General features: G+C 43.9%; 1 protein-coding gene across 3 annotated transcripts in view; it reads right to left on the bottom strand.

Annotated features, from left to right (window-relative positions):
- PRKCD (protein kinase C delta) overlaps positions 1–20,760 on the bottom strand; it is an 81,228-nt gene that overhangs the window by 11,228 nt on the left and 49,240 nt on the right. For 2 of the 3 annotated variants that reach the window (XM_044300852.1, XM_044300853.1), the window contains exons 3-8: positions 19,412–19,611; positions 18,066–18,126; positions 9,298–9,457; positions 8,982–9,013; positions 3,641–3,726; positions 727–856 (exon numbers count right to left, since the gene is read on the bottom strand). In XM_044300852.1, coding sequence (XP_044156787.1) covers positions 727–856; positions 3,641–3,726; positions 8,982–9,013; positions 9,298–9,457; positions 18,066–18,126; positions 19,412–19,611 — 669 coding nt within the window. Of the gene's footprint in view, positions 1–726; positions 857–3,640; positions 3,727–8,981; positions 9,014–9,297; positions 9,458–16,947; positions 17,053–18,065; positions 18,127–19,411; positions 19,612–20,760 lie in introns of those variants that run through there. The other variant, XM_044300854.1, reaches the window with a different exon arrangement.

Below are 20,760 nucleotides of genomic sequence, written 5' to 3'. Positions count from 1 at the left end.
TGTGAATACCACCTATGGCTGAAACAATCACAATTTGCATAGCCAAAGGAGATGGCACTGAAATGTGAGGTGGCGAGTACAGGCCAAGGATGGCTCTGTGTGTGAAGACAAGGGAGAGAGAAACAGGTCGGCAAGGACTGTATAAGGAAGAACCTGGCAAACCGTGTTTAAGGTAGGGACATGACAGGTAGCTTGAAGAAACCTTCATGATTGTCTGGGCCAGATGGAGAAGAAAGGGACAAGCGCATCACCTCTTGCCTCGGCACAATCAGCATTCAAAATGGGGGCATAAGGCACAGTCTATAGCAGACAGGCGCAGAATGAAGGACCTCCCAGGCCACCTCCTAAACCTTGCTTCATAGCACAAAAAAAGTAAAAGGAATGAATGCACCAAATGCTACAACCTAAAGATTTCTTCTTTAGTCTGAGGAAAGCATAATTTTATTAAGCCCTGGATGCTTTTTGACCATTTATTAAAACTGCCAAATACTCTAATGACAACTCAAGAGCAGTCTACAATTTCAGGACCATTGCATAAGGAAGGAAAACTATTCTAAGAGTAGTTTTTGTTCAAATGTGCGGCTCGGAGACGTATCCGGTGCCGTTCTGCCCTTACTGAATCTCTCACATCAGCAGAAGGAATCTGAGGTAAAACATTAGAGGAACTAGAGCCGACACTCCTGTCCCACAGACAGAAGGAAACTAAATAGAAGACGCCATACTCACCATCACATTTTAACCCTTGCTTGACCAATCCCCACAGCATGCTGCCGCAGTGATCGCAGAAAGTAGGGCTCTTATAATTGTAAACTTTGAACCGGTGAGGCATGTCGATGTTAAACCTTTCCCTTTGAAACTAAAAAAAGAGAACGTTAATTCTAAAATACATGTGAAGAAAGAAGACTGTAAAAATGCTTAACATAATAATGTCTAATCAGCTGAACCTGTCAATTTTGCAGTGATTGGCCGGCCAACCATCGAAGGCTACATTCAACTCTGTGTCGGAGCCTCAACCACAGAGTTCATCATAGTGGAGCGAAAAGTTCTGCCAAAGGAAACCTGGCGGATCCTATTAAAGCCAATGGGATCTGTTAGGCCCCGTTCCTGTCAGTTATGTGCCGAATCGGGCACATGCATTATTTTTGTTCTTTTTCTCCAATATAGGAGCAGAAGAACAGAAATAAACAGCGCTGATGTGAAAGTGTGCTGATGTGTATGTGGGCCTTCCAATCCTTTTGTTCTCGGGAGATAAGTTGTCCACCAGAGGTGTCTGGCAGCGGCTTTCTCTTCTATCTCATTTGGCCTAGGGTGTGTATGTAGATGACCAGGAGAGATAGCTGACAGTTGTCCCATGTGTATGGCCATCTAGGTACTGTAAGAAACTGGGCCCTGTCTGGTCAGCATTATTAATTGCCATGCCCTGTACTGATAAGCCTGATCCATTTGTTCCTGCAATTTTGAAGGGAACGTGTCAGGTCTTTTCAGCCCCATCTGTGTAGTGAACGAGCCGTGGCACCATGCGCACAGCAGGTAGTTGGAGAGGATTTAGCACAGCAATGAAGCATGCTTAGGTACCCAACTGCCTTCCTGATATCGGCAACGCCCAGATGACTCCCGACTGGTAATTTGCACTGATTGTATAGGTAGTACTGCATCTGACAGGTGTTTCCTTTGAATACTATATACTTTGCTATGTCAGATATACTTGATAAAGACCCCAGTGTGAGGCTGAAACATTGGTCTTCAATAAAAGATCCATTCTACAGAGCAGTTAGCGATTTTGTTTTGAGCATCGATCAGACTTATTTTTGCTTGATTTTATATTGCCATTGAAGAAGTAAGGGCCCTGATAACCGCACAGTAAGTCACTTTGGGTCAGTACTATGCAGTTGTAGACAGTTTGTGTGTCGCGATACAGTGCCTTTCTATTTAAAAAAACAAACAAACATTTGCCTTCATATAAAATCAGAGGTGCTGTAGGAGCCCGTAGCAGGCCCAGATTTGTGTTATAAAAGCACAGTACAGGCATGAGGCCTTAAAGAAAATGACTTCTAAGAAAAAGTGGTTAAAGGGAACCTGTCACCGGGATTTTGTGTATAGAGCTGAGGACATGGGTTGCTAGATGGCTCTAGCACATCCGCAATATCCAGTCCCCATAGCTCTGTGTGCTTTTATTGTGTAAGAAAAACGATTTGATACATATGCAAATTAACCTGAGATGAGTCCTGTCCCTGACTCATCTCATGTACAGGACTCATCTCAGGTTAATTTGCATATGTATCAAATCGTTTTTCTTACACAATAAAAGCACACAGAGCTATGGGGACTGGGTATTGCGGATGTGCTAGCGGCCATCTAGCAACCCATGTCCTCAGCTCTATACACAAAATCCCGGTGACAGGTTCCCTTTAAGTTACTGTGCTTTTGTTTTTATCAATGATTGTATTAAAAATGGTGAGAAATGTTGGCCCTGAGAGTGGAGCTTGAGGAACAGTGGTCCAGGAGGGGATGATGTTTGTAGCTCATAAAGACACATTACATACACTGATTTCTATATGTGTAGTTCACCCCGACACACTGTGTATATGGCCCAAAGTTCTGGAATGGCCACCTAGCCAGAAGCCTAAAACGGCTACTTAAAGGGGTTATCCCTTTCTAAAAGAGGATCTGCTGATCGTGTGGGTCCTTCAGTGACACGTGGACCTCTGCAGAAGCTTATCACTATGGTTAATAGAAGAGAGCACCTGCGGAAAATCCCACTTCATGACATCACCCAAGAGGGCATATGGGCAGAGGTTAATGAGCTCTTGAAATGGGATGTAATCAAAATGTAATGTCAATATGAAAGCCGTGTAGAAAATGAGCCACTGATGAGAACGCGAGGGCATCTGGGCCTGAGGCTTCCTGCCTTTAACACTTCATAAAGAAGTGATAAAGTTTTAACTGGTGAGTTGAAAATTAACTTCTCTTATTACTTTCACACATATATACATGCAGTGGTATATAATCATGTAGTCACAAGTACGCTCCAGAACTGCCCCTGATAAGACTGCATCATTGCTTAGACATCTGGAAGAATCATCCTGGGTATTGATTCCTTAATGAAATAGTTTTAGGGAGGCCAAGAAATTAAATGACTACTGGCACGGCCAATGCTCATTTAGAAGTGAGTGTAATTTACAGAAGTGGCCGCGTACCAGAATTCTTAAAAAACCCCAGATGGGAACGGAAATCGGGAAACTGTCCTCAAACAATGCTAAAAGGTAAAAAAAAAAAAAATACCCAACAGACAACGTAAACCTATACATCCCTTTTGGCATCCTGCCAAGTTAGGCTACTTTCACATCTGCGGCAGTGTGATCCGGCCGTCAGTTCTGGCAGAGAATGACGGGAATTGGTTGGACACAAATCGCAGCGGTTTCTGTCCGACCAGTGCTAAACATTTTTTCCGGATTGCAGTCGGATCTCTGCCGGAGCCCATTATAGTTAATGAAGCCGGAGGATATTCTGATTGCATCTGGCAGTGCCGTATTCGGAGGATTCTCTGCCAGAAAAGCATGCTGGAATAGCTGCTGCAGGTGTGAAACTAGCCCTACAAATGTCGGTGTGATAACAATGAACTGTAGTGAAGATCGCTCACCATGGTGTCCCGGCTGTTGGTGGCTGTGCCCGTACACCTGCCTATGATCTTGTCAATGCATTTTTTATGGATGGCAGCATTACACTCTGGATGGAAGAAAAAAAGGGTTTTCGTTCATATCAAGAAACATCTAGTTAGAAGCTCACAACGACTGCCCCAAGGAGAAGGATGGAGACTGAAGACGAAGAAAGAAAGAAAGGTTAACTAAAACAATACGATAAGGAAAAGGAAGGATTACGAGCAAGGAAGTGAAGAGATGTATCACTACATCTGGAGAAGATTAACAGTAGAAGAAGGGGGAGATATCGATGAAAAAATACTTGTAAACAATTGTGTTTAAGCATGGACGATATAAGATGCACAAATTAAAAATGCAGAGACACTCAGAACAGGTAAAACCACTCCCAGAGAAGAGGACATATTGCCAATCATTTATTCTAATTTTAACATGTCGTGTAAGAATCGTTCACAGCCTTAGATGGTAAAAAGGCCCCCAGAGACCAAACCCGCAGCTAAAGCTGCTGCACAAAGTAGTGCTGGAAAGTAAGGACTTCTAGGAAAGACCAATTTTGCCAGGCGTCCAAAGCAGTAAATAATCTGCAACCAAACGAGTGTGCCTGACCGTCTGTTGAAGACGTGCACTTTAATATTTGTGTCATTGAGAAGTGTTAAAAAAAAAGTGTCTAAGACTATGCAGATTGCCCTAAAATATCTAAAATCATATTCTGGTTTCTAATAAATCTGCCAAAATACACATTTTGGACCCTTGATAAATGTACCCGATGAGCAAGGAAGACCTGTAAATTCCTGCAGCAATAAATTATGACTGTGGATATGATACTGCAGGGATCAGCAACCTTCGGGACTCCAGCTGTTGTGAAACTACAAATCATGGCATGCAGACTTAGAAATCAATGAAGCATGCTGGGAGTTGTAGTTTTGCAACAGCTGGAGTGCCGGAGATTTCCGACCCGTGTTAATACTGCTTACTGCACTGTAGAAAAACACTCCCTACGTGGTCAGTCTGTGGTTAGCACTGCTCCCTACGTGGTCAGTCTGTGGTTAGCACTGCTCCCTACGTGGTCAGTCTGTGGTTAGCACTGCTCCCCACGTGGTCAGTCTGTGGTTAGCACTGCTCCCTACGTGGTCAGTCTGTGGTTAGCACTGCTCCCTACGTGGTCAGTCTGTGGTTAGCACTGCTCCCTACGTGGTCAGTCTGTGGTTTGCACTGCTCCCTACGTGGTCAGTCTGTGGTTTGCACTGCTCCCTACGTGGTCAGTCTGTGGTTTGTACTGCTCCATACGTGGTCAGTCTTTGGTTTGCACTGCTCCCTACGTGGTCAGTCTGTGGTTTGCACTGCTCCCTACGTGGTCGTCAGTCTGTGGTTTGCACTGCTCCCTACGTGGTCAGTCTTTGGTTTGCACTGCTCCCTACGTGGTCAGTCTGTGGTTTGCACTGCTCCCTACGTGGTCGTCAGTCTGTGGTTTGCACTGCTCCCTACGTGGTCAGTCTGTGGTTTGCACTGCTCCCTACGTGGTCAGTCTGTGGTTTGCACTGCTCCCTACGTGGTCAGTCTGTTTGCACTGCTCCCTACGTGGTCAGTCTGTGGTTAGCACTGCTCCCCACGTGGTCAGTCTGTGGTTAGCACTGCTCCCTACGTGGTCAGTCTGTGGTTTGCACTGCTCCATACGTGGTCAGTCTGTGGTTTGCACTGCTCCCTACGTGGTCAGTCTGTGGTTAGCACTGCTCCCTACGTGGTCAGTCTGTGGTTTGCACTGCTCCCTACGTGGTCAGTCTGTGGTTTGCACTGCTCCCTACGTGGTCAGTCTGTGGTTAGCACTGCTCCCTACGTGGTCAGTCTGTGGTTAGCACTGCTCCCTACGTGGTCAGTCTGTGGTTAGCACTGCTCCCTACGTGGTCAGTCTGTGGTTAGCACTGCTGCCTTGTCAGAGTCAACACCCTTTGACTCTGCCCAGTTGGGAATCACTGGAGGAAATGTATCATTTGGCAGGTTCCTTGTATCATTTAGACTAATAAGCCATTTTTGCTTAAAGGGATTTTCAAAGTTTTTTGTTTTGTTTACTGGTGACCTAGTATCAGTATCTGGTAGGGGTCTGACACCCGGGACCCCGGCTGATCAGCTGATTGAGAAGGCAGCGGTGCTCCTGTAAGCGCAGTGGCCTTCTCTCTGCTTTTCCTAGGCTGAGTGAGAACACGTTCATGTTTCACGTGGCCTAGAAGCAGCTCAGCCCCATTCAAGTGAAACACAGCCGCTATACTTCTCCCAGCTCACCAAGCACAGCGCCATACATTGCTTGGTATCGCGCTCAGCCCCATTCACTTCTATGGGACTGAGTTGCACCTAGGCTATGTGAATCGTCTGAACTAATTAACTTTGTACCGAGTCCGCAATTTATCTCCGTAGATTATTATTCTGCCAATGACTACTTCTGTGCCCACAATGCTAGACGTCCTTCTCCACCATCCTACTGCCTGCATTCATATCTGGTTAAGACTATTGTTGTAAAACCGTGTACCCTCTTAGGAACGTAGTGAAGACAATGGGGTCGATTTACTAACAAAGGTGCATTTTACACTGTCTAAGGCCCCTTGCAGGCGAGTGTGTGCGGATTAGGTCCAGATGCGTTGCGAATGTGTTCAGTAAAAATCTGTCATTCAGTTTTGTTTGCGATTGTGTTCCGGTTTTATCACACGGGTGCAATGCGATTTAATGCGTTTTTAACGCGTGTGATAAAAAACTGAAGGTATACAAACAACATCTCTTAGCAACCATCCGTGAAAAATGCATCACATCCGCACTTGCTTGCGGATGCAAGTTTTCACACAGCTCCATTCACTTCTATGGGGCCAACGTTGCGTGAAACAAATTAATCAGTCCGGATTCCATACGGGCGCAATGCGTTCGCATCACGCATTGCAACTGCGAGGAATACTCGCTCGTCTGCAAGGGGCCTAAGAGTATGAATCACAGTCAAAATATTAGACGAATTTACTATTCTGGCGCACGGACCTTTGTAAATTTACAGTAAAGTAAATCCAACTTTTGAATATTATTGTGACTTCTGTAGTCGAATTGGTATTTTATGCCGTCCTTGTCAAGTCTATTAAAAGTGGGCATAGTGAGGGCGGGGCCATGGACCCGGGCTGATTTATCATTATCTATGCCATAAAGTAGCTTTAATAATGATGGAAATCTACGACACTTCTGAGATACCGTAGATTTCACTCTGGCGCACGGAAAGCCGGAGGAGGCAGGCGAGTTACGAGGAGGCCGTAGTAATGATTTCCTCACCTTGTCAAGGTATAGGCCAGGGATCAGCAACCTCCGGCACTCCAGCTGTTCTGCAACTACAACTCCCAGAATCCTCCTTCCACTTCCATGGGAGTTACAAGAATAGCCAAGAAAGTGAGCATGGTGGGAGTTGTAGTTTTAGAGCAGCTGGAGTGCCGGAGGTTGCTGATTCCTGGTATAGGCTATCTTTATCTAAACTAGTCAAGAAAACAGTAGGCCTGCCTTTCCGTCAGTCATTCTAAACCACCACCTACTGTTATAAAGAGGATTACTTTGCAAGTAACATCTTTCCCTCACAGCAGTAGTAAACTGTCAATGGGTTACCTTTCCAATTAGAAGGTTTATATCTCTGCTATATTTTGTATGTATTTTTTAAGTGCACAGACGCATCCCCAGGATTATGTGGAAGCCTCTTTCTATGACATTAACAAATCGCATTAACTGCCCTTTTTCCTTTCACTGGAAGAGGAGAGAGCGCTTACGGGAAGATTTGGTTTCACATGGACTATGAATGAATTTACATATCTGGGGATAAATATTGCTTGGCTCCTGCAGTATTTTTTTAAATCAGATAGTTTTTTAAAGCTCCTGCAGTATTAGAAGTAATACAGACCAACTGCCGACAAGTCATAGAAGAAATGGTACGACTGCATAACCTGTTATGAATAGCGAGAATACATCTACTTAAAATACTACCCTAAGATTATGTATAGGTATATTACTATTAGGCCCCTTTCACACGAGCGAGCTTTCCCACGCGGGTGCAATGCGTGACGTGAACGCATAGTATCCGCACTGAATCCTGACCCATTCATTTCAATGGGTCTGTGCACATGAGCTGACTGAACTTACTTGCAAAATGGTGCGAGTTTCACTGAACCTAATCCGTATCGTTCGTGTGAAAGAGGCTTTATATCTATAAAATACTATCCCAAGATCATGCATATAATTTAGTGGTGCACTTGCAAAAGAAGCTGACCACCCCACTGCTATGGGGCCTGCGAGGAGGGGTTCCCAGCAGAAACTTGTTCTTCTCTTCCCTGCGAGAAAACACTGAATTTTCAAGCAGTCGCCACTAGGGGGAGCTCAATGAAAAGAGATTACAGCAGTTCCCAGGATAGACGTATAAATTCCCATGCACTGAGCTCCCTCTAGTGGTGGCTGCAGGTAGTCAGCTAGCTTTGTAACAGAAGGGATCATTGTATTCATGCCAGTTTTTTGGTGTAAATACATTAATAAATATGGTGTTCAAAATGAGCACCATATTTTTTTAAACACCTGTTCCAATTCTTCCTGACCTAAAACGCAGATAAAGTCACCGACAAAGGCAACGTGTCTTTATTACAATTTGAATTTATTTTAAATTTTTCCCACGTGATTAAAAGAAAATGGGAAATTTGTCATAAATCTGGGATGTTACTCATGTTCCATAGCATCTATAAAATGCTACTGCAAGCTTATGCATATTATTATATTATGTATATTATCTATAAAATACTAATATGTATATAATTCTATTACGCATATTATCTATAAAACGATATCCCAACATTACGTATATGATGCGTCGCATTCCACTAACTTTTCTTAAGAAATGTTTTACGGAATGAAACCATTTAGTTAGTGGATATATTTGGGAAAATAAGAGACCAAGTGGAAGACGATGTTTGCACCACCAGCATTAAGAAGGTTCCAAACTTATAATTCCACCATTGTTCCAGAGGAGGGTTGCCTGGCCTATAAGACCCTCATGCCATTTAAGGCGCTCTCCATAAGGAGAGATAGTACCCCCCGAATCATGACTTAGGCCTCTCCGCCAGTTAAGCCAGTACTCTCTGCTCTGCACTGATGAGGGGCACTTACCCAGAAACAGGTGTCTGCAGATGAGATGCTGGCTTATTTAATACCCAAGTAATGTTTCAAGACCTGTTTAAAAGGTTGAACATTGACTTATAGGATAACTGCCTTCAGTAGAGAGATAGACAGATAGATATGAAATAGAGATAGATAGATAGATAAGGAACTTACGCCTGCATTTGTATCCTTGTTTGTTCAAGCCCCTGTAAGGAGAAGAATACAGATTGATGAATTATGAGACGTCCATAGCAGTTAGATATGCTCTCACTGTGGAGATGTCAGCATACTGGTACTGCTGGTAACAAGTATTCAGCGAACTTCTGTTTTCAAGTTCGGCCTACAAGGTTCGGGATTCCGCTACCACGAACCATAACTTATGGTTAGTAGTAGCAGAATCTATAATGGAATTCTTAGACAATCTGAACCTTGTAAGGCGAAGACACAAGTTCGCTCAACACTACTGGTAACAGAGGAAAGGTTTCCTTACCACACAAACTCCTTACAGACAGAGCAGAAGGTTGGTTGGCCAAAAAATGTGGCAATGAATTCATGGTTCTTGATGTAGTGTATTTTGGCCTGTTTGATGGCTCCTCTCCTCCTGTTGATAGTTACGAGACCTTCATCTTCACGCACGGACTGTTTGCAATCTGTTAGAGAATAATAGGCAATAAGTATGAGATAAAGTCATAGCGCTGAAGACGACGTGCCCTTTTAGGGTATATTCACACGTAGCAGATACATTGCAGATTTGCAGCAATAGATTTCTGCGCAATAATTATTATTTTTTTTAAGTGTAAAATGACCTGTGGTGCAGATAGGTGTGCCAAAGCAGCAACAGGGGCGGTGATAGGGCAGTGTCTATGTAACCAGCCAGGTGGGAGGAGCTACACACTAGCTGGGTGGTGTTAGGGGCAGTGATAGGGGAGTGTATATGCAACTAGCTGGGCGGGAGGAGCTATAAACTAGCTGGGTGTTGTTAGGGGCAGTGATAGGGGAGTATCTATGTAAGTAGCTGGTGGGAGGAGCTATAAACTAGCTGGGTGGTGTTAGGGGCAGTGATATGGGAGTGTCTATGCAACTAGCTGGGTGGGTGAAGCTATAAACTAGCTGGGTGTTAGGGGCAGTGATAGGGGAGTGTCTATGTAACTAGCTGGGTGGGAGGAGCTACACACTAGCTGGGTGGTGTTAGGGGCAGTGATAGGGGAGTGTCTATGTAAGTTGCTGGTGGGAGGAGCTATAAACTAGCTGGGTGTTGTTAGGGGCAGTAATAGGGGAGTGTCTATGTAAGTAGCTGGTGGGAGGAGCTATAAACTAGCTGGGTGTTGTTAGGGGCAGTGATAGGGGAGTGTCTATGCAACTAGCTGGGTGGGTGAAGCTATAAACTAGCTGGGTGTTGTTAGGGGCAGTGATAGGGGAGTGTCTATGTAACTAGCTGGGTGGGAAGAGCTATGATGTAGCTGGGTGTTGTTAGTGGCGGTGCTGGAGCTGTGGCAGACAAAGGAGAAGTGCATCATGGGTTTGTTGGATACAGCAACAGGAAGCGCTACATATGGAATGGAAACCAACCCTGGTCAGGAGATTCCAAATTATTAAAATAAAAAAAAGTGCAAGGGGAAGATGTACATAAGGTAAGAAACTACATGAGTAGATTTGTTAATCCTGGAATACTGCTTTAAATTTGCAGCATGTCAATTTATACTGTGGCTTGCCACTGAAATTTCACCCTTTCTAGTGCACAGCAAATCCACAACAAATCTGCATGTAACACAGATTTCGCTATAGAAGCACAGCAAACTGCAATGAAATGTCTGTAAAAAAAACTAAAAAAAAAACTACAAAAGCATATATTAGCCTATAGATATGCTCAGAGCAAAATTAGACAGGGGCCTTCTACAACTGCGCGCACACGCACACGCGCACACATACACCAAAAGAACTATCGATAGACGCTCAGACTAGCTTAATAAATGACACAATTTGTTGTAAAACTACACAGAATAACAGTTTATGTCAATGCATGTGCACTGTCCTGAAACACACTGCTTAAAGGGGTATTCCCATCATAATGATCACTGTTAAATCTGTTAATCATTTGACAGTGATAATTTTTGTAAATATATTTGATTAACCAATTCCCACCCTTTAGGAGAAAATTAATCCCCACTTACCCCATTTTTGTCATTCGGTCTCCCCCTGGTTACAGCCACCGCTCTTCTCCAGATTCCCGGTGGCCGCACTTGCGCAGAATACTCCTTTTTTTTCTCCCGGCCGGGCTGCTCGCTGTCTTGAACACGCATGCCGCCGCGCATGCGCCATGGTGACTTCTTCCTGGCCAGAATAGTACAGAGCCGTGAACGCGCACGCCAGCTCTGTACTATACTGGCCAGGGATAAGTCACCATGGCGCATGTGCGGCGGCATGCACATTCAGTCCAGTGCGCGGCCTGGCTAGGAGAAGACGTCAATCAAGATAAAGCCCGCCCCCAGCCAGAATCCAGGAAGTGAACGGCGCGCTAGCAGCAGGTAAATATGAAAAGGCACCATGGGAATACCCCTTCAAAGAAGGGGGGGATGCAGTGTCCTGAAACACACTGCTTAATGTTATGCTTGTGTTTCATGTAAACTGTGCTTGTAAATGTGTTCTCAAAGTTGCATAGGGAGGGGGAGGTTCGAACAAACCTCCCAGTGTTAACCCCGCCCCTCACTCAGTGCACAGGGCAGGAAGAAGAAGGTCAGTGTTTGATGTCTGAGGACAAGCTGCACCTCAGCAGCCATTGTGGAGAGTTATCCAAACTCCATACTTAGTTTCATGTACCAGCCCATAGAAGGGAAAAGATCACAGTATCTCCAGGCAACTCAGAGAGGGGATAAGGATATTGACAAAGGAAGGTAACTGTCATTCATCAGACTCCAGACTCCTTTGCATTAGGTAGAGAGATCTCAAGCTACAAGATATCCACCATAATTAAAGACAAAAAGGCCATTTGTTAGAGTATAGTATTCCTAGAAGAGGATACCAAAGTATAGGATTATACTGGACAGCAGAGATCGTTCATCCCTCCAGCCTGGAGAAATAAGAGAGAGAAAGACTGATTGTCATAGAGGACTATTTCTTATGCAACTTCTGAGAACTAATGTGAATCATTGTAAAAGCTGCCTTGATGTAAATTACTTTAGCTTACATTGATGACCTGTGGATCAGCTTCAGTAAAGTACTGGGAGTTTGTTGAAAGCACTAGTCTCCTTATTCTATATCATCATTACTACTACCACCAACATTTGCACCTAATGGTGCTGGCGTCACAAACCAGGGGCCCAGCTGCCACAAGCACCCTAAACACCATCATCATCAAAGGCCAAGGTAAACAAGTCCTCAACTTCCAACAGCAGAGAAATCCAGAACCCTAAGTTGAGAAAGAAAGGTCGATCAAGTTGCAGAGAGCAGAGTATTAGGTGAGCTACAAGATTTCTTCACTCCTGGAAGAACACCAGAAAGAATGCAGATCTAGAGCTGCTCAAGCTATGGAGACACAGAAAGCAACTCTTCATGCAAAAGGGACTAATGTTGAGAAGAACTCTAGAGCCCATAACCAATGATCGGCTGCATCAAATTATAGTACCAAGCCGAGATGCAAGAATTGTCCTCGAAATGTACCACGACAGGTCAGGACACTTTGGTGCACAAAAAACAGAAGCTACCATCCGCCGAAGGTTTTTTTGGGTTGGAATGAGAGAAGATATTGAAAATTGGTGTCGAGTATGTTCACTTGTGCCATTGGAAAAAGTGAGAGACATGATCAAAGAGCACCATTACATCCCATTGTAAGAAAAACACCTCTAGTGATAGTGGCCATTGATCACATAAAGCTATAACCAAGTTGCTCAGGATATACCTATGCCATGACAATAATTGATCACTACACAAATTTGAAGTAGCTGTGCCTGTTAAAGACTTGACAGCCAAATACACCACAAACGTTTTCTGGAAGAATTTCCTGTTGTCCTATGGATGCCCTGAAAAGATTCTCACAGATCAATGATCTGCCTTTGAATCCCAACTCTTCCAGAAACTATGTTTACTTCACAATTGTCAGAAGATGAGAACAGCAGCATACCATCCTCAAGGTAACAGACTTTGCGAGAAAATGAACCAAATCTTGATTGAGATGTTGAGAGCTTAACCACCTGCTAAAAGAACCGATTGGGCAACTCTACTACCTCAAGTGATGTATATTTATAACAACAACATCCATTGTTCTACTGGATACACTCCACATTACCTTATGTTTGGCCATCAAGGAAGATTACTTGCATATCTCGCCTTGGATGTACAAGTTCCAGATTCCATCAATCCTTTACCACAAACTGATTGGGTCAGTGAACATCAAAAACGCCTAACTTATGCCCAAGAGATTGTCCAGATCCGCATGGCGAATGTATGCCAAAAGCAACAGAAAGACAATTATCAGTCTGCAAAAGCAGAACCCTTAAAAATTGGTAACCATGTGTGGCTGAAAAATAATCATCACACTAGTAAGCTGGATAGTAAATGGGAAAGAGAACCCTACATCATCACAGCTATTCCTAATCCGGAGACTGATATCTACGAAATCACCAAAAAGAACAGAGCACCACAAGAAGTGCATCGCAACCGTCTCAAGCTGTGTTTAAAAGAAGCTCCGATCCAAGAAGAAACTCAATCCACAGAACAACTGCCAGAAAAGTCACCTGATCCAGAGGAACCAAAACAGTCTATTGGAAAACGATTATTAGACTTAGATCCTCTACACTGGTTCCTTACACCATGGCTTAACTTTGTTGTTCCCACCAAGACTAAAACAGCCCCAGTTCTGCCAGAAGAAGTACCTTGTGAAGGTTCCTCAGAAACTCAAGATGTACCAAGTAAGCTTCAACCAAGGCCTATAGAGCCACAGCCACTTCGGAGATCTGACCGGACCACAAAAGGTCAGCTGCTGGCCCGTTATAGGGAGTTTCTACAACAGCAGCCGAGGAGGAGACTTCCAGTTCAACTGTGATTGCATTCTTACATCATTTGGAGCTACAGAGCCAGAGTAAGAGACTCATTGCCTTAATTATTTGCCTTGCTCTAAGGACTCTCTAAAGACTCCTTTGCCCTTATTTTGCAACGTTCCAGTCATGTGACCCGGAGAAGGACTTTGACGCACTAAAGCCCTCTGTGATGTTCTACAACCATTATGCTTTATGTCCAGGGAACGTACTCATACCCTGTGAGCCTCCTTCGAAGTTTCTCTTTCTGTTTTACATTATGGACTATCCTAGTCTTTACTGTTCGCTGTGCCAGGTCAGCGCCCGCAGTTACAATAGAAACTACGGCCCTTGTCACTCATTTTATATTGTGATGCTCATATACATATATATACCTAACCCAACTCTCTTCTAGCCAAAGAAGAGAAACAGCAAGAATGGGGTAATGGTACTGTGTATATGCATGCATGCTCTTTTTATATTTTTCAGGTGATGCATCATCGTGGCAAGAGTGCGTTGAGGACGACTTACATTAAAGAAGGGGGGGATGGGATGCTGTGTCCTGAAACACACTGCTTAATGTTATGATTGTGTTTCATGTTAACTGCGCTTGTAAATGTGTTCTCATAAAGTTGCATAGGGAGGGGGAGGTTCTTACAAGCCTTCCAGGGTTAACCCCGCCCCTCACTCAGTGCACAGGGCAGGAAGAAGAAGGTCGGTGTGTGATGTCTGAGGACAAGCTGAACCTCAGCAGCCATTGTGGAGAGTTATCCAAACTCCATAGTTCGTTTCATGTACCAGCCCATAGACGGGAAAAGATCACAGTATCTCCAGGCAACTCAGAGAGGGGATGAGGATATTGACAAAGGAAAGGTAACTTCCATTCATCAGACTCCAGACTCCTTTGCATTAGGTAGAGAGATCTCAAGGTACAAGCTATCCACCATAATTAAAGACAAAAAGGCCATTTGTTAGAGTATAGTATTCCTAGAAGAGGATACCAAAGTATAGGATTATACTGGACAGCAGAGATCGTTCATCCCTCCAGCCTGGAGAAATAAGAGAGAGAGAGAGAGAGAGAGAGAGAGAGAAAGACTGATTGTCATAGAGGACTATTTCTTATGCAACTTCTGGGAACTAATCTGAATCATTGTAAAAGCTGCCTTGATGTAAATGACTTTTGCCTACATTGATGACCTGTGGATCAGCTTCAGTAAAGTACTGGGAGTTTGTTGAAAGCTCTAGTCTCCCTATTCTGTATCATCATTACTACTACCACCAACATTTGCACCTAATGGTACTGGCGTCACGAACCAGGGGCCCAGCTCCCACAAGCACCCTAAACACCATCACCATCAACAAGACTTCAACTTCCAACAGCAGAGAAATCCAGACCCCAAGTTAAGAAAGGGTGTCCAGTCACCGCACATGTCCTTTAAAAACAGATGAGACACACAAGAGACCCAAATGAAACAGGACTTAAACTACTATAGCAACGGAAGCAAAACCAGGTATAGACAAGCCACAGGGAGACATGGTACATACTGTGATCACATTGATGGAAGACTAGACATACCCACTAAAAACTACAAGTATTAAAGGGGTTCTCCAAGAGTATAAAATGTCCCCTCATGTACCGGGCACCCCACATGGAATATACTTACCCCGTCCCCGCTCCCCTTCCCCTCACCACCTGTTTTCATCCGTGTGCAGGGAGAAGCAGAAGTATATTCCATGTGGTGTGCCCGGCACATGAGGGGACATTTTATACTCTTGGAGAACTCCTTTAAAGATCACTCCTAATAAATACAAATGGCAGCACAAATAACAGTCCTATAGAAGAGTATGGTCGCACTACACATATGTGCTAGCAAAGCAAGGGTGCTTAGTCCTGCGACCAGAGTCCTATGCCACCAAAAATTAATGGTGATCTGTGTACTAAAGACAACTCCTCCAAATATCCAATTGTAAGAATGATCCAAATTAAAAGGGGTTGTTTCACTTCAAGAAATGGCACTCATCATGTAGAGAAAGTTAATACAAGACACTTACTAATATATTGTGATTGTCCATGTAGCTTCCTTTGCTGGCTTGATTCATTTTTTTCCATCATATTATACACTGCTCATATCCAGGGGTTACGACCACCCTGCAATCGAGCAGTGGTGGTCATGCTTGCACACTATAGGAAAAAGTACTAGCCTCTCTGGTGGCCGGGGCCATGGGAGTGCATATAAGCACGCATGCGCAGCAGTTCCCATCCTGTGCTGCAGCGGTGGTTGTAACCCCTGGAAACGAGCCGTGTATAATGTGATGGAAAAATGAATGAAGCCGGCAAAGGAGGCAATATGGACAAACATAATACGTAATAGTAACTTTCTCTACATGATAAATACCATTTGCTGAAGTGACACAACCCCGGTCTATAAATAAAATAAACTGTTACATCTATGTTCCTAGAATCGCCCATAGATCTATACCTGCGACAGTTATACAGTGCCTATCATAACTGACTGGTGTCCATAAGCTAATTAACAATATAAAGTATACTGGATAAGTCAAATACTCTCAGCCCTCATCTGCTATCATAAGAACACCCACTTAGCCTGGATGGCAATGACTAGTTAAGCTATTTTTATAAAGAAAAGGTGACAGACAATTAAATAGTCTTAACCTTAAGCATGGTCTAATGGTATTTAAAACAGTTTGACCCCAGCATTCCCCAGTATCCTACACCCCCTTGTCCTGAAAGCGGAGATATGAAAAATTCTATGGAAGCGTCCTCACCTGAAATCCTAACTAACGCACATTGGTCAGAAATCTTTGCAGCTTTCACCCATGAACCAGTTCTCTTGTAGGACATTGAGGTGGACAACTGCGATCACCCCAGAATTTTTCTATTTTGTCGGCAGCCCGTTGAAAAATACAAGAGGAAAAAATACTAGTCCATCTGGTTAATGGAGAAATAAATCATCCAATCTTCACAAAATAGCCGACTACACACAGGAATGAGCGGACAACTATGCAAAGTCATCCGGAAAGCACAACACGAAGCCAAGAGTTTACACATCATATACCAGAACAACCCAATCACACCATCATCTCCTGAGTCACACATACAGTACACTGACCCCTCCATGGTGCCGACATGGCATCCTGCATGGCAAGTGAAGGCCAACTCCAGCAAAGCTATCCCAGGACTGGACTCTGCACTTGCAGAAGGCAGACGACTAAGGAGCTGCTCTGCTAACTGCGAGACTCACTAGTGTGTACAAGGGAGGAGGCGACACTTAGAAAGGGAGGGAGAGGAGCGAGCATTAAGGGAAATACATACAGGGAATGCAGAAGTAAGATGCACAGGCACTAAAGGTATCCGCTGTATTTACTACAAATTCCATATACTAATGTTAGTGCCTTCTCCCTCCGGATATAGAACTGCTGCATGCATGGCCTCCTAGAAATAGGTGTTTAACATATGGCTGCTTGAGACGCTCCCCATTTGCTAGATAAAGATCCTTGTGCTGATTACACATAAAAGCAGCCGCCCATTACTACTGTTGTCATAAGGTCCCTTTACCCTGGTTAATTTAGCAGGCCACCGTCGGAAGGAAACCTGCAAGCGCCTGCTCGTCAGTGAAGAAGACCGCTACATTTACATGCAGTGATCTTCTCCACAGTATAAGGAGGAGTGATTACTAATGCCATCGCTCATCCCCATACAGCCCTGTTTGCCGGCAGCAGATCGTGTTGCTGCCGGTAAACAACGATGTAAGCGCCTACACAAACGTTTCGTTCATCGGCACTTTCACAGCAACAGACTCTCAGCTCGTATCAAGGGCCCTTTAGGCCATTATATCAATCCTATAAATGGACTTGAAGTTGCCCCTTTTACCCCAAGGGTAGTCTTACTTGCCAGGTCCGAAATTGAGAGCACATTTTAGGTTCAGTCTCTCTGAACGGTTGTGCACCCATGTCTTTTGTATGGTGCACACCAAGGATACAACATCCGTAAAGAGCTTCTAGATTGCGTGTGTCAGCCCATCCGGCTCTGAAAGTGTTAATGCAGACCGTCGGCAGTGTACTTCTATCAGCTTCACACCAATAGTGAGGACACATGCGAGGTGTGAGATCCTCTGCTCAGCGGACACCATCTCTCAGAAATGAGAGCCTGGCACATACACACGGACACTGCTCCAAATCAACAAAATCACTCCACATACTTATACAGCGAGTCCTAAATATGACATACCGGCGTCCTCGAGGAAGAACTGCACAGACATGAGCACTTTGGCCTGGGGCTGCAGATCCAACTGCAAAAGGAGAAGAAAGGAATGTTTAACGTAAAAACCATCACAAACTAAAAGAGACCATAGGAGGTTATAAGAATAACGCTACTGATGTGTAAAAGGGAATGTGTCATCAGGAAATTACCTATTGTTTAAAGCATGTTTTTATGTTAAAGGGGTTACCCCATGAGTAATGTAAAAGACATCATATAGTACATGACAACCTCTTTCTAACAAAGCCAGAACCAGCCCTGTACCTCACATGGAACCAGAGACCTCCCCATTCATTGCTGTAATTGCTCTGCTAGATTTATTTCCCACTAGCATGCACTTTCTCATGGGGTGTGTCCTTTGTGCTACAGATGAAGGATGGAACCGAGCATGCATGTCAAGCTCAGTGAGCTGGACAGAGAATTTCGAAAAAGGGCAAACAGCAGGTGGCGCTATACGGATAAAGTACAGTGAATTGCTGAGCAGTTATATCAATTTTTTTAATTACATGCAATTACAAAAGTATTCAGACCCAGGGGCTGGTTTAAAAAATGTACAATATTCTTTATGGGACAACCCCTTTAAACATCTTTTTAGTTTAGTTTTTAAAACATTTTATTATTAACACATCTGTAGCGATACAGGTTAACCTACAATATAGAAGTATAATGTGCAAATATTAGGCTTTTGATACATGTTAGACATAGACATCTTAATTACACATATATTTTTCTTATATCTCTATCACTTCACTAATTACAATGTTAAACCAGTTAATTTTCTTTATTCAATATCCTAATGCAATGAATATAAGTGGAACTAAAACTAAAGTTAACAAGAATGTTAGCAAAATTATTTGGTGAGACAGCAGGAAGTGTATATTCGTATGAGGTGTGAATTGTTCGTGGTTCCATCTAAACATCTTTTTAAAGAATTTTTGGCGGTTACTTTTAATTTGTCCTGTCAATATCTATATAAAAAAATAACTAAATCCTGCTGTTTTGCACTGGCCGCTATATCTGCATCACTCCGGACCCCTGCACGGCGATCACTGGATCTCCCCATCGCGCGGATCAAAACATCCAACGACAGGGGCTGCAGCCAATAGCGGGCCGCGACGGTGACCAGCCTCTCTAGCATCACGGATGATGTCACAGCGGCGGCCATGCAGGGATCTGGAATGAGGCAGGTGCTGGGGAGCGGGGTTAGTATAATCTATAGGAGGGGCCTGGGCATTGTGGGGGGCACTGTGGCAGATAAAATTCATTGACACATTCCCTTTAAGAGACCAAATCTTCCTTTAGTTTATCTTACATACCCAAAACTCTGATTTGCCATTTCCTTTCTTGCAGCGCTCTGCAAGCACAGAGACCCCAACTGTGGCTTCAGAAAGGGGGTCTTCAGCCGCTTTCATCAGCACTATCTGAATTACCCGACCCTCGAAGATATGAGCATCGAACGAAGACTTCCAGTCTGGATACATCGTCGGCTTCTTCTGGACGAGTGTCTTTCCTCTTTCTGTAATATATGGAATGAAAAAACAAAACTTAGATATTCTGAAAGGATTTAAAGGGGTTTTCTGGGATTTTGATGGTCTGTCCTCAGTATAGGTCATCAATATCTGATTGGTGGGGGGGGGGGGGGGGGGTCAGCTTACCAAGCACAGTGCCATAAAGTATATAGTGGTTGTGCTTATTATCACAGCTCAGGCCCATTACCTTGAATGGGACTGAGCTTCGCCTGGGCCATGTGACCGATTAACATGACGTCACTGGCCTAGGAGGAGGCTGCGGAAGATGGACCTCTACTGATCAGATATTAATGACCTATCCTGATGATTTTTTAGTTTTTACATTGCAAGGGATAACCCCCACCTGTACATTTAAAAAAAGCACTGGAAGTGACCTTGGTCCACAAGGGGCAAGTCTGTTCAGTGTAGGTTCCCATATGATGAGGTCACCTTGCCGGGGCAGACGGGTTCGTACTATGTGCCCCAGGAACCTCAAGCTTATAAATATAATAGATATATGTAGGAGTAATGCAATTTAAGATCCATGTGTTCAACGTTCATATGTCTGATCACTGGGGTCCCAACTGATGGGATCACTGCAAAAGAAATACTGTATATTTGGGCACCGCTAACACTTCAGAATAATAGGGCATGGGGCGCTACCTGCAGGAACAGACAATCACGTAAAAAAGAACCAAAAAGCTGCAAGCAGAAATTGTGCACACCCAAGAACCCTAATTAAAAAGGTTTATTATATCTGTTTGAAATTCTAAAAACATTTTTAATGTTCTTATGAAGTTGGCTAGATATAATATAGCCTTTTATTTATAAATTACAACTGCACTGGTCAAGCATGCATGTGCGCTTCAGCCCCACAGATACTGAGCGGTGCTGCAGGGTGCATGCTTGACCACCATTCTAACTCCTCCTCATTGTGGAAATGCAGTGAAAAGGAAACGAGGGTTTGGGACCCCTGTGCTAGCCCCTATAGTAAATGTTCTTTTTCCCCTTATGCCACTTACTTTTGGAAAATACTAATATGGTTTTAACAGATTTGATCATAAAAAGTCACCATCTGCAGATAGTAGCTCTGGTAGCCATGATGCCCTGTCCAGGTATCCAATAGAGATGCAAGGCTAAAATAGAAAACAGCATTC

The sequence above is a fragment of the Bufo gargarizans genome, chromosome 7 (genome assembly GCF_014858855.1).
Source record: "Bufo gargarizans isolate SCDJY-AF-19 chromosome 7, ASM1485885v1, whole genome shotgun sequence".
Taxonomy (NCBI): domain Eukaryota; kingdom Metazoa; phylum Chordata; class Amphibia; order Anura; family Bufonidae; genus Bufo; species Bufo gargarizans.
This window is presented reverse-complemented; position numbering and strand designations above follow the sequence as displayed.